The 13,487-nt window shown below is 37.5% G+C and overlaps 1 protein-coding gene across 1 annotated transcript in view; it reads left to right on the top strand.

Annotated features, from left to right (window-relative positions):
• kif26ba (kinesin family member 26Ba) overlaps positions 1 to 13,487 on the top strand; it is a 188,764-nt gene that overhangs the window by 127,744 nt on the left and 47,533 nt on the right. The window contains exon 5 of the mRNA XM_088935367.1: positions 3,088 to 3,274. Coding sequence (XP_088791493.1) covers positions 3,088 to 3,274 — 187 coding nt within the window. The remainder of the gene's footprint in view (positions 1 to 3,087; positions 3,275 to 13,487) is intronic.

Raw genomic sequence — 13,487 nt, 5'->3', positions numbered from 1 at the left:
TCTTAAAAAAACAAGCAATGCTGTAAGTTAAGAACTGCAGGGTAAAACTCTATGTGCATTGCAGGAATGTAGTGAACTGTGAAAGTGCAGATGGAAGCTTTGTTCTTTTCTCTGTTATTGGCAGCAGTGTGGTTTAGTGGTTAGGGCTTCAGTCTAGGGGATCATGGGAGCAAAGCCTGGGTGGGGTGGGTTGCTGCAGTTCTCACCTTGAGCAAGGTGCTTCACTAAGATTGCTTCAGCAGATAAAATGGGGATGGATTCTATTATAAGCCACATTAAGGAAGGTATTGCACAGCATATACTGCGTTGGAAGGTGGTACATCAATACAGCAACTATACTGCATACTCACATGCAATATACAGTATGACATTTTTCCAGGTGCCAGCAGCATTGGAAGATACTGAGACAATATCATGTAGGATCTTATGAGGCATGTCGCAAAAAGACTAATTTTAATTTTTTCGGAGCTAACAATTCTGATTTATTAATAGTACAATGCTTTATTTCCAGTTGGCATAGTTTGCCACATCTTAGCGTTGGTGGAAGTGATGCAGATAAACTAAATAGCGACATTTTCAGGAGAAGTGGAGTTAGATTACAAGGCTTAACGCATTTCTATTAGGACAGTTCAAGTACTCAGACATAGATACCTATTATAAACTGCTCATGAGTTTTTGAGAGCTGAAAGCAAATATAAAAATATGACCCAAGTGGAAAACTAATATCAATGAATCTGTGATTTAGAGCTCAAGTGGAGCAAAGACCAGAAGAGACAGTGGTCTTTAAAGACCAGGGCAGGGAATCACTGGTCTCAGCTAATTGGTGCCTGTAATTGGAGTCCTTGAAATGGACTGGTGTTCCACTCAGAGTGTATCCTGCCTTGAATTCAGAATCGGACTAAGTGGTTAATGAAAATGAATGGATTTTTGTATTTTAATAAAAAAAGTAGTGTAAATGTATATTTATCCACAGAAATCCACTTTTTTAATATAATTGTCGTTATTTTCTATGGAAAAAATAATTTTATATGGATGCATCGAATATTTTAACTTATTAATGTATTTGGTATTCATTTTCATTTTGCCCAGAAGTCATGTATTCTTGAGGAAATTAATTTATGTTCCTGAAATGAAACAGCACAAGCTAATTATAAAAGCAAGATCTTTCTGAAACTTCTGTACGTCAGTAAAAACTTTCTCTACTATATCACTCCACTAGGTAACATTAGAGATTTGAGATATTCACGCAAAACGTTAACCCCTTGTTTCAGACTTCCAGCTCCAGCAAATCGCCTCTACCATTTTCACCTCTAGTTATTGAAAAACAGTCCTCCTTTGATTCAATTAAACTCTCTAGATGTGTAACCCTTTCTTCACTCATATTAGTCTAAGAATAACTGCCTGATTTTGTTTAGAGTAGCATCTAAAGTAGTAGTTTCAACTGAAATGTTCAAATAGCTCTTCAACAGAAGGGCTAATCTGTTTTTAAGCACTATTTAGTCCAGCCGTGGACACTCAGGAAGAGTACAGGTGACAATAGATTGTGATTGCCCTTTATACATGTCTATAGTACTAAGGTCGTGTGTCTTTCGGCTTAAAATAGCCTTGTAACAGATTGAGTGATTTCCCATTCCAACTGCCTGAAATAATGGATAATGCACTAGAATAATTACGTTTTCTTCCCTTTTGTGCTGTTATTGTTAAAAGGTTTCCTCCTTTCCTCATTTACTGATTGTTACTCTTTGTTTTTCACACCACAGTAGACACACTATCTGCAGTAAGAGTGTCCTATGATAAAGTATTGTAGATTGTTTTAATGCATTGACTTATTTGCTTTTTTGCATGTTGAGATATGTATCCTGCCTGAGAAAGAATATTTCATTCATTTTTAAACGGTATTCTTGTAAAGTTCTGCATACTGAAATCATTTAAAGCAATGAGTCCAGAAATAAATGCTGTTTAAAAGCAAGATCCCGCATACCAGCCAAGGCTTGTGGTACATTAATGGCTCAAGCCCTGCAGATGTTTTAGAAAGAATAAAAGAAATAGGTAATTCTGACTTAATAACCTCTCACGCATTTGCTTCGTGGGACTATAAATGGTTCGTAAAATGAAAGATTTAAATGATTAAACTAGTAAAATAATTTATATGGAAAGTTTCTCTGAGACACAAATTAAAGCTAATGTCTGCCTGAAACAATTCCTGTACAATCTTTGCTAGCCTTTGGGCTCAAATCTAGATCAGGGTACAAATGAAACAGCTCTGGGAATCTGTGTTTATACCCCGGTGGAGGCTGGTTCATAATCAGCTTGTGCTGTTCTTCTCCCCGTTCTTCATCGTTATCTCATTCTTGGAGATTCCTGTGGTGCCTCAGTGCTAACTGTCTCTGCCATTCAGTTTTCTTAATCTTGCACCCTTTGACAGAGGGAAGTGCTCTAGAGACTCAATTTAAAACTATCTTCTTACTGTACCTCAGAAGCTACTGGTGAACTTACTACGTTTTCATGCTTCATTTGACAGGAAACCTTTGTGTTACTTCACAGAAGATCTTTACCATATACCATATTGCCTGCACCCCACTCTTTCCCAGGGAAATCAGTTTGCAGATTATTTTTCGACATCATTTCAATCAGAAAGCTCATATTGTAGGATGGGTTGTGCTGAGGTCCACTAAACCCTTACTTAAAATGTTAAGGAAAACATCAAAGTAGAAAAAGTTAAAATTACAGGTACTGTACCTAATTATAGGTGACTATAATAGTGAGCCATTAGATTTTAATGTAGTAAAGTACTGTACCAGCTGTACTGTGTGAACTTTCAGTTTTGGAATGTTATGTTATTTGATGTGTCAACTGTGTTTTCCTCTTTTTTCCTGCTTTTTACAATTTAACCCTCTAAAAAAGTATTTACTTGCCATTATTAATGTACAGGTTTTTCTTGAGATTCAAACATAATTCCACTGGTTTTCTTACAGCAGGCTGCTGTACAGGAGTGCAGCAAATTTCTAATTAAAAACAGACAAGTGCACAAATTGCCATAGTGACAGTACCGTAAATATAGCCTTCTCTTTTTTCCCCATCTCCCAGAGCTGCCCAGAAGCTGAATTTGTCCTCGAAGAAAAAGAAGCAGCATCGTCCTTCCCCCTCCTATGTGTGCGACCCCCCTCTCTTCCCCACCAACTTCAGTGGCATCCTGCAGATCTCCCCACCGCCGGCCCCCCCTTGCCTGCTTCGAGCCGTGAACAAAGTCAAGGACAACCCGGGACTGGGAAAGGTAGGCCCTTCTGCTGGTCCACAAGGCTGCTGGCTCTCTCTGCTGCTCCGTGCAATCTGTTCTCTGCTGTCTCTGCCAGGGAGCCTCCAATACAAATGAGCCTGGCACTCGTTTTTGGATTGCAGGGAGTCGGTCACCTGTAATTTAAGGGGCTTTTCCTGCTCAATGACAGGGTTGAACAGAACATTTAGTAGAAACGCGAGTTAGGTTTTTCTCCACATTTATCTTCTGTCCAGATGAAACTAATACAGAATAACAAAAGAGTTATGACCATGTAGGCTGGTCTCATCAGAACTGACCTGGTCAGTACCAGGATGGGAGCCATATAATTAAAGCTAGGACGGATGGCATGGATTTAGTACAGGTGGGGCTTGTCAAATCATATTGTTAGAGATAATTGAACAAGAAGCAAAAGTGATAAATTAATACATTTATGGCATCTGGTATGGTGTGTTTTTTATATTTAGGTAAACTATTAGCTTTAGATTTGTATTTTAACTTTTGATTATTTAAAGTTTATTATAAATGATTAATTCTCAAATTGAAGACATTAGACATTCAGAGATACTTGAGTGTTTGGATTGAAAATGTATTATTCTATAGAAAACAGCGGGTAGAGATGAGGGGGTAAATATTCAAATTGGGGTGATCACAGGGATCTGTATTAAGACTACTGCTCTTTGTAATTTACATACCAAATACCAAATTGCAAGAACTAACAAACACTATAGAAGAAGTATATGAAATTCATAAAGTTATAGATGTAATTCAAAACTTGATAAACAACTGGCAGATGATGTTTAATGTAGACAGCTACAAGTTATTGAATGCAGGTGGAAGAAATGCAAGCTACAAATACAGTACAAAATGAAAAGACTACTTATGAAAAAGATTTATGTGTTTATTTTGACCCATTATTTACATCTTCTGGACAATGTGGGGAAGTAATTAATAATTAATAAGTAGAAAAAGTAGATTTGAAATTATACATTTACAAACTATATAATGCATTAGTAAGGCCTTATTTAAAAGGCTGTGATACATTTTGGTCACCACATTATGGAAGAGATACTGTACTACTATTCTGTAACCAGTTCAGAGACAACCAACCAGATATATTCTGGGTTAAAGGGTTGTCTGGGCTTAAGGGATTGTCCTGACAGTTGGAAGGAACTGAACCTATATGGTCTTGAACAGAGAACACTACAGTTCTAATACCCAAATTCAACCTCCTTTGATGGCTTTGACAAAGATAACACTAAAGAAGGTGACTTTTTTAGAAAGAACAGTGAAACACCAGAGGGCAGGAGTGGAAACTACATGAGCAACATTTACAATTGAGAACAGGAGGCACATTTTTAACCAAAAGATTAGGCAAATGTGTGGAACATGCTACACTGCCATCATCTTGCTGAGTCTGATACCTTGGCTTCTCTCAAGAAACGTCACAATGAGATGCGTAGATAATTTAGCTACTAACTACCGAATAGGCAAGTTGGGCTGAATGACTTCCTCTTGTTTGTAACTTTTCTTACTTTCTAATGGTCTTTTAGCATTCCATGGCACTGTTTGTAAAATTAGGGGTGGCCCTAGGGTCTTTGCTAAATTTATGTTTGGGCTTTTACGGTCTGGCCTTTCTAAATCTTCCACTTGTTTCAATTAGTGAAATATCACTTCTCTAGTTGACCTGTTGTGTAGTAGGGCTCATGGCACAATATAGCTACTGTGTGTCACCCATGTAGGATGGTGCTGCACTTCAGTGGTGGATGAAGTGGGTACGTCATGTATGTAGTATAGTGCATGTGACCTCCTTTGAGATCCTTTGTGATGAAAAGCACTATGCTAATGCAAGCAATTATATGATATTACAGTAAGAGAAAAGTTGACATTGGTATTTCACAAACTGTCTGATCTGACTATATTATTTAAACGAGAAACTAAATCTAGAATCTTTTGCCTGCAATGTATGTAAAGCCACAAACCATACCATAGACACAAACTAAAACTGAGGCAAATTGTTTTTAAAACTGACACCTAAAGGAGGTTCTTTACACAAAATGTTGTGGAAATCTGGATCAAGCTACCCACATGGATTAATTAGTCACAAGCACCCTAACGATATTGATGGACTAATTAACCACACATCATTTGTAAACTTTCTTACATTTGCACATAAAGATATCAGAACTATGTCGCTAATCAATCAGAAACATGGAAATCCTATGCTGGTCTTGGAGGGCCAGTGTGTCTGTACTGATTGGTTGTCTCTTCAAAACACTGCTTTTAAAGATCCCTTTGAGAAAGCTTTAAAATGTTCCCTTTAATGAGTAATGAGCTGATTTGGGTTATTAAAAGAAGAGAGGGAAAGAAATACAGAAAGAAATGTGTAGGCAAATCATCTCTTCAGGACCAGAATTGGAGACCCTTGATCTAAATTGTTAAAATCAATCTTGAAACTCTCCTGATCTCTTGATCTTGTTTTTTTTTTACATTATTGAAGTACAGTATGTACTCTGTACCTTTTAAAACCTTGATCGCTTTCTCCTGGTAAAAATACATTTTTACATTGTGCATGGAACCATCTTTATTAGCAAAATATGTTTTGGAAAACTGACAGGACTTTGTCAGACATAATGTAAGTTTATGCAAATGTGTTCTATTTTTGTCAAGTTTTTATAATGCATTGAAATAAGTTAGACAGCTTAGAAATAAGGTAGCTGTTTATTATCATTCTTACTGCAACTCAAACCCATTTTTTTCTCAAATTTTAATTTACTTTGTATGGTCTTGTCACACAATATATAACCTTAGTATTAACAAGAGTAAATAAGTGAAATGCAGTTAACCTACACTAGCTATAAGGCATTCATTAAATCTTAATTAGCATTAATTAAAGCTAATGCGAATGCATTTGCTCTCCAGTCTGGAGCTCATCCTGATTTCTGTGGAATTAAGTGAAATTAATTAAGTGCATGAATGTAGGAGCATGAGTTCTCCAGGATGGAATGATACTGTATGTCTAAACAAGGTTAACCTTAGCAATTTCAGTGTCTGTTTATAAAGCTGCATACAATAGTGCAATTATGGTAAATGTCCTTGATTCCTCAATAATACAACAGCAGCATATGCAGTGAAGTCTGTTAGAGTCCAAAGAGTCTAGAGCCACAACTATTACTTTCTATTGCCCCCTACATGTATAGTGTTAAAGATCCCAGAGCCATAACTACTACTATGAGTTCTCAAAACGTTTGGGCGTGCATTAGTACATAAGTTATTGAACACAGGATAATCTCACATTTTTCTCCGTCTTGGACAATGTGCAGAAAATACAAAAAATAATGTCACACGATCTAATTTGTTGATCACTTGTCAACAGTTAAATTGGCAAATCTATAATAAGAAGCTTTACAAATGAAAGGAGGCCCTTTGGCGCCTCTAGCCCATTTGGTAGTCGTAATTGATGCAAGGGTCTCATCCAACTGTTTCTTGAAATTCAGTTGTTAGGTCAAATTGTAACAATGACAAAGCAAGTTGATTAATATAAATAGATAGCAGGCCTAATACTTTGGCTTTAACTCGCCTGGCTGTTGTAATGACAGTGCTGGTTGGAGTTGATCCTAACCAGAGGGTTAGGATCAGGGTTGGCATTAGGGTTAGGGCTACTGTGAATAGAGTTAACACTTTCTAGACAGAATGAATGAAAACATATAGCTGAACCTCTCAAATTAAAACAAATTTCAGCTGCGTATGTGGCGTGTAGCTTTTTTGGGTTTAGGGGCTCATGGTCTGACTCCGCACCAGTTGGACACCAACTGAAGGAGGGGTAAATAGAGTAGTAATCTAGTCCTGAGCACTTGGGATAGTGTTCGGATGAACAAGGATGTCTAGATTTGGTGCAGACTGACGCTGTCTGCTTGTACCTATGGGGTAGAGAGGAAGTCAGCAAACGGGGGCACTTGCAGAGATGACTAAAGCAAGGATTGGGCAGAGGGGAGGGACAAAACAACATATATAAACTGGGACAGAAGGTGGCTTAGACTCTCGGTCTGAAACAGAGAAAAAGACAAAAGGAGAAGGAGCAGAATGAGCAAAATTAAGGAGAGAATGAAAGGAAAAAGGGAAGACACTTGTTTGAAGAGTCTGAAAGGCTTGTCAACATCATGAGAACTCAGAAGAAATGCACATTAAGTATGGCTGTAACAGAGCTGCTTGTTTTTTTGTGGAGGTTTGATGTTTAAGAGACAAGACAGTGACTCTGGTCCTCGTTTATAAGATACACTCTATGAATACAATGAAGTTAAGATCCCAGCAGCGCCAAAAGAGAAACGTGTCCATATGTGTCGAAATCAAATGCCAGCTGCTAGAAAAGATGCACATACAGTAGCAACATATTCAGCCAGGGAGCTTTTATGTGTACAGTACATTAGAGAAGCACAAGTGCAAAATAAGAGATTGATCGCCACCTGAATTTCTGTTCAATAACATCATGAAGCGAAGGATTGGCTTCAACAACCTGGGTGGGTAGCTCATTTCATATTTCCACAACCCTTTGGGTAAAATGGTGCCTTCTGTTCTTGCTTTTAAAATCAGTTTACATAGTTTCCACTTGTGCCTCCTGGCTCGTGTTTCACTCTTTGTTCTGGAGAAATCCGCTGGGTTGGCTTTGTGAATGCCTCTGAGAATTTTGAATACTTGTATCACTCAATGATACAATGTGATTTCGTGTTTTAGTTAAATGTCATTAACAGGGTGCTTCATATTTCATGATGGAGGAGCAAATGACTTTCACTTTTACCCAAATGCATTTGACTATATTTTACAAGCTGCAAATGACAAGGACCCAAAATGTAAGGAGTTATTACTGTTGTTAATTGTAATTTTTTCATTTAAGACCAAGTAATTTGACCAAGTAATTTTTATTTTTTTGTTGATGTTTTGAGAATTGTGCTTTTTATCTAGTTCACCTTTCAGAGGTCTTAAAAAATAGCTATTATCTGTTTAAATTAAAAGCATGTGTTTCTAGTGATAAATAGAGGTGAAAGATTTTTTTTGCTCCTTTACTTTGACTTTTGGTTTTATGTACTAGCTTGTTTTTTTTCTTTTGTCCTTAATTCTGTTACTCGTGTAATTTATGTATTTAACCTACCTGATAAGTGTAAACTGAGGTGTCAACACTAAATCAGAAATTATTGTGTGGAATTACAGTAGGCAAGGAGAAGGTGTGCATCATCATAATAGTCAGAGCTGTCTGCAGAGAAAGAGCTCAGTCAATACTGACCTAATCTTTCAATTCTTTCAAAGGATCATTAATGGCCTCCATTTTCATATGGAGTGACCTGGAGGTCAGTGCTGTGGTACTGCTGTGGGCTGTGATTTGTCGTCTTTTCCATTATCCAGCTGTTCCAGATGTAATGAGTTCTCCATTGGTGGGGGAACACAGGAGAGACATGTGCATTATTGATCACACATGCAATGACATTTTATGTTGCTTTACTTCTCTCCAATGTGCTTGGAAGTGAGCTCTTATATGCAAAACGAATGTTCTATGATGAAAGAATGGAGCTGATATCAATTTACATTAAAATATTACAAATTATTCTAAAAATCCCTGTTTCATCAGGACTATGTTCCATAGTGTTTTCTCTGAAAAACCAAGTGGTATTAGAAAGTGAGCTGGTAATACAGTGTGTATGCAGTATATACACTGCATAGTATACTCTTAAGCGTGACATTATCCAGTATTTGAAGTGTTGTGATTTATTGTTATTTTTATTCTGCAAAGAGGAAGACCAAAAATATAGGGAGTTTCTTTTTCTAATCAGTTAATTTACCAAGCTACAAATATGAGTATTTTTATATTTCTAAAGCCAGCTTGTAATGTTATATAAAACCTTACAGGGTTAATCTAGTAGAATTGAAGGTTAGATGTACATGTTGAAAAGTCACTAGTTTTAAAGACGAACAGTTACTTGGTTAAAATCACCAATGATCAGCTATTACATTTTAGGCAGGTGCTACAATCTGACTTTCAGTAGCTAACAAAATAAAGAATTTGTTACTACATGAATAGCAATAATCTGTCCAGTGCAGTTATTCAGTGACACTAAAAAAATATATATTTTCATATCCAGCTGTTTTTTTTATTCCATTAGCTATTTCTGCTATTTATATGTGTTCTTTGAAGAAGAAAACATAAATAGACTTCAGGTACAAATATTGGGATTTCTACTGTGCTAGGATACATTTACATTTTATACATCATTTCATGACTACATATTTTTTAAGATCCAATATTTTCACCTGGTGTATCAGTTTTGTGAGCAATCAATAAACAGTACAAACAAACACAGTCTACCGGCAGACAAGAGCGGGGAGAAAAATTGCCCTAATATAATAAAAACATGCTCCTAAACATTACAACAGGACAAGTCATTAAAGAACTCTTGACGACAACTGCAAATTCCATTCCTAAACATTTATTAAGCATTTCCTAAATAACTGAAAATGTGAAAAAGCTCTATTTTGTAAATGTCGAAAAACCACCAGTGCAATTTTTTGTAGAGACAATGTAATTTCCCTTCACCCATGGGTTCTGCTATCTGTTCTGTGTAATTTTATGCCAAGACACGTTCTTTTGTAAAGCCTGCCTCCAGAGATATCATGTTTTTTTTTTCTTTTTAGGGAAGAAAAGAATCTCACCTCTGGTTTTAACCTTTCAAATGCTATCAGCATTTTAGAAAAGCGCAAAGGTATTTTTTGGCCGGAGATCAGAAAGATTGGGCTCTGAAAGCTGCCCGCACAGATGGCAGAAATATGCTAACTTATTGATAACAACATGTGCAGATATGATGGGCTTTAGATTAGGCAGCCTTTTTAAAGGCTTGACACCACATATCAGCTCAAACGAGGAAACAAGATCACGAGAGACGTTCGGTTATCATGCAGTTTGTATCACAAGGTTTACTTTCCAAGGGACGAGCCTGTTTTTCATAAGAGATATTTAGGATTATTTTAGCAGGTGTCATGGTGGCGCAGTGGTTAGCACTGCTGCCTCTCTTCCTGAGGTGCTATCTGTGTGGAGTCTGAATGTTCTTCCCGTGCTTGTGTGGATTTCTACTGGGTGCTCCAGTCTCCTCCCACAGTACAAAAATATACTGGTAGCTTAATTGGCTTCTGTAGAAAATTGGCCCTGGTGTGAGTGCGTGCGTGTCTGTGCTTGTGTCTATGTGATGGACTGGCATCCCCATCAGGGTTTATCCCATCTGGTACCCGTTGCTTGTCAGGTTACACTCTGGCCTCCTCCACTACCCTGTACTGGATCAGCGGATCTGAAAATGGATGGACATTAATGGATGCACAATACTGTATTGAACTACTGTATATACACTTTCCATTAAAAACAATTTCGGAAGGGTGCACTGACTAGATAGTCAATTTAAGAAAGATTGCTTCATTGAACATGCATTGTACATGAAACAAAAATCATCATTATAGTCTTACTGAAATAAATATCCTTCCTAAAATAAATGCACACAGTACTGCTGCTGCTACCATTTAATAAACTGTGTCCAACTGTTGCACTGCAGACATTTTTTAGTCACAGGAAATCTGTTGTATGTTGCAAATAAGAAAAAATTGCCACAGCTTTTCTTTCAAGTTTGAAGCAATTATCATATTAGGAAAATCAGTAGCATGTCTGTTGTTTTGCGGGCTACATTATTTTAGGCCTCCTCCTGAGCCTGGAAAAAAAATCACTTTTAGCTGATACTCGTCTTCAGCCGCCCATCTGTTAGCCAGCATGTAGCAGATTCATTTCAGCCTTGCTGTTTGCATTTTACTTCATCTCCAAGAAAAAATAAACTCAGCTGACAAGACAGGCTGTTTGTTTAGAAAAGGCAAATTCCATTCCCCGCTTTTCAGTTTCCGTGTGCCTGCATGGAGTCTGAACCTCCTCTCCGATTGGGTTTTTTTAAACCTTGATCTATCACCCTGTGCTTGGCTATGCAGTGGCAAGTTGGCAAGTTCAAAATGGCGGTTGACCACGAATATAAGACAGAACCTGTAAATGTGAAATACCCCCGAAGATATGACAACATCACGTTGACATTAAACAATCATATTAGAAAACGGAAAGACAAACTGAAAGGACATCTTGCAGTGAACAGTTTAAATGTCATTCCAATAAGGTGTAGGTTACGAATTTATGATGGGAAGAGCTTGAGATTAGCAAATATGTCCTTCCATATTACTGGAGATTATATTTGACTCCCAGTTCTCTGTACTTTAGAACTGCCAATTGCACTGTTTCCTGTAAAACAAATAAAAAATAATAAAAACTGTGGCAGCAAGCAATTTTCATTTTGGTTAATAAAAACCTAATCATATTATTCCCTGATGGGAGGATGGTAGTATCTGAATCCAAACACATCTGCCAGGTCTCAGCAAGAAAGAAGTCCACAACAGAAATAACATTTTAGTTAATATACAGATATTTATTATGTCATATAATCTAAACATTTTTATTTGTTAAAAGAGACTTTAATGATTTGTTCTCTTCATATTTTTTATTCTACCCCCTTCTTGTTTTTTCATATTTTTTATATTATCCTTCTTCATCTCTGCCAATGAGGGAGTGTGTTATTTCATGCTGTGTGTATTGCAGATCCACCAAGTATAAAAATACATTTTTGATGAAGAAGCAAATCAGCAGTAATAATTACTGTTTGCTTGATTTAGTTGTGAGGGTTTGATTTTGAAACTCCTACATAAATTCATCCATCCACTTTCTAAGCACTTCTTCCAATTCAGGGTCACAGGGGCGCCTATCCTGGCAAGCAATAGGTGTAAGGCAGGGTACGCCCTGGACAGGATGCCAGTCCATCAGAGCTTACTGAAATCTAAAACATTAAATTAAAGGTAGAATAATACTTGGCAAGCTTGCTGAAGTTCACACTTGTTACAGATGGAATATTTCATCATGAGGGCTTCCTTTCGAATTTAATTCTAACATATTAAGATGACATCTTGTGTTAGTCTGCTGTGGATGGCATCAGATATAAAAAAGCGTCATTTAAAATCAACGTCCACATTACTGTTATGATCTCCAGAAAATGTCTGCTGCTAACTGGAAGGGGTTTCTTAACATCGGGGTTATGGATGTACGTCTGCCTAACACCTTGTCCAGAGCACATTTACAGCTCTTTCTTCACTGAACACTCACACTCAGTGCTGGAGTGTTGCTGGAAGGGGTGAAGTGGGGTTATCACAGTTCTGTGACCTTTAAGGTAGTAAGCTGCATATTAACTCATCAACGCAGATTCTGACGGTGTGGGTATCATGGAGTTAAGCACTTCTGACGGTGTGGGTATCATGTAGTTAAGCACTTCTGACGGCGTGGGTATCATGTAGTTAAGCACAAGCATTTTCTGACGGCCGGGGATAAGATCCTTCCAGCTTGTAGCCGTATTTGTCTGTGAAGCAAGATGTGAAAAACACACAAAATCTCAGTTCCAAATTGGGTGGGTATAACAAAAAATAACAATTTTGGCAATTCTAAATGTATTAAAAGTGTAGAACATGAGACATCGACTGACTCCTTCTCAACACTTTACCTGCAGAGCCATTTACCATTTTGACAAGTTGGAAGCAACTGGGGGAGCAGCAGTTTGTTGCTGGACAAAAAAAAAATTAAGAGTATTCTGGCCACATAATGCCAGTCCTACCGCTGTGGCACACAGTCACTTAGTATGTTGTGGCATGTGGTATCCTAGTTACAGCTGACCCATCAATGTTAGGATGTTAGCTCTTATTGGCATGATTGAGTAACCAGAACAACTGACAAAAACCCATGTGAACACAGGTAGTACATACAAACCCCACGCAGTAACACCCCACATCTGAAGCTAAACCTAGGGCCCTAGCACTGCAAGACAGCAATGCTAACCACTGTGTCACTATGCCACCCATGTTAATACCAGTTTCACATTTATGCTCACTAGTTTATCTCTATGATCAAGTGGCACATACTTTGTGTATAACAGAGTTGCATTTTTTGTCAGAAGAAAGTGGACAGGAGATGTAAAAATTAATGATTTTGGAGAGCTCTGGCTCTTCCTCCTGTAACCTTAGAATATTAGAACTGCAGTGTCTTCTCTTTCAATAATCCGCTGGTTGGTTTAAAATTTAGTTCACCATTAATGCACCCAACAAGCCT

Source organism: Atractosteus spatula, chromosome 2, assembly GCF_055471065.1.
Source record: "Atractosteus spatula isolate fAtrSpa1 chromosome 2, fAtrSpa1.hap1, whole genome shotgun sequence".
NCBI lineage: Eukaryota > Metazoa > Chordata > Actinopteri > Semionotiformes > Lepisosteidae > Atractosteus > Atractosteus spatula.
The sequence above is the reverse complement of the archived record's forward strand: the minus strand, read 5'-3'. Positions and strand labels throughout refer to the sequence as shown.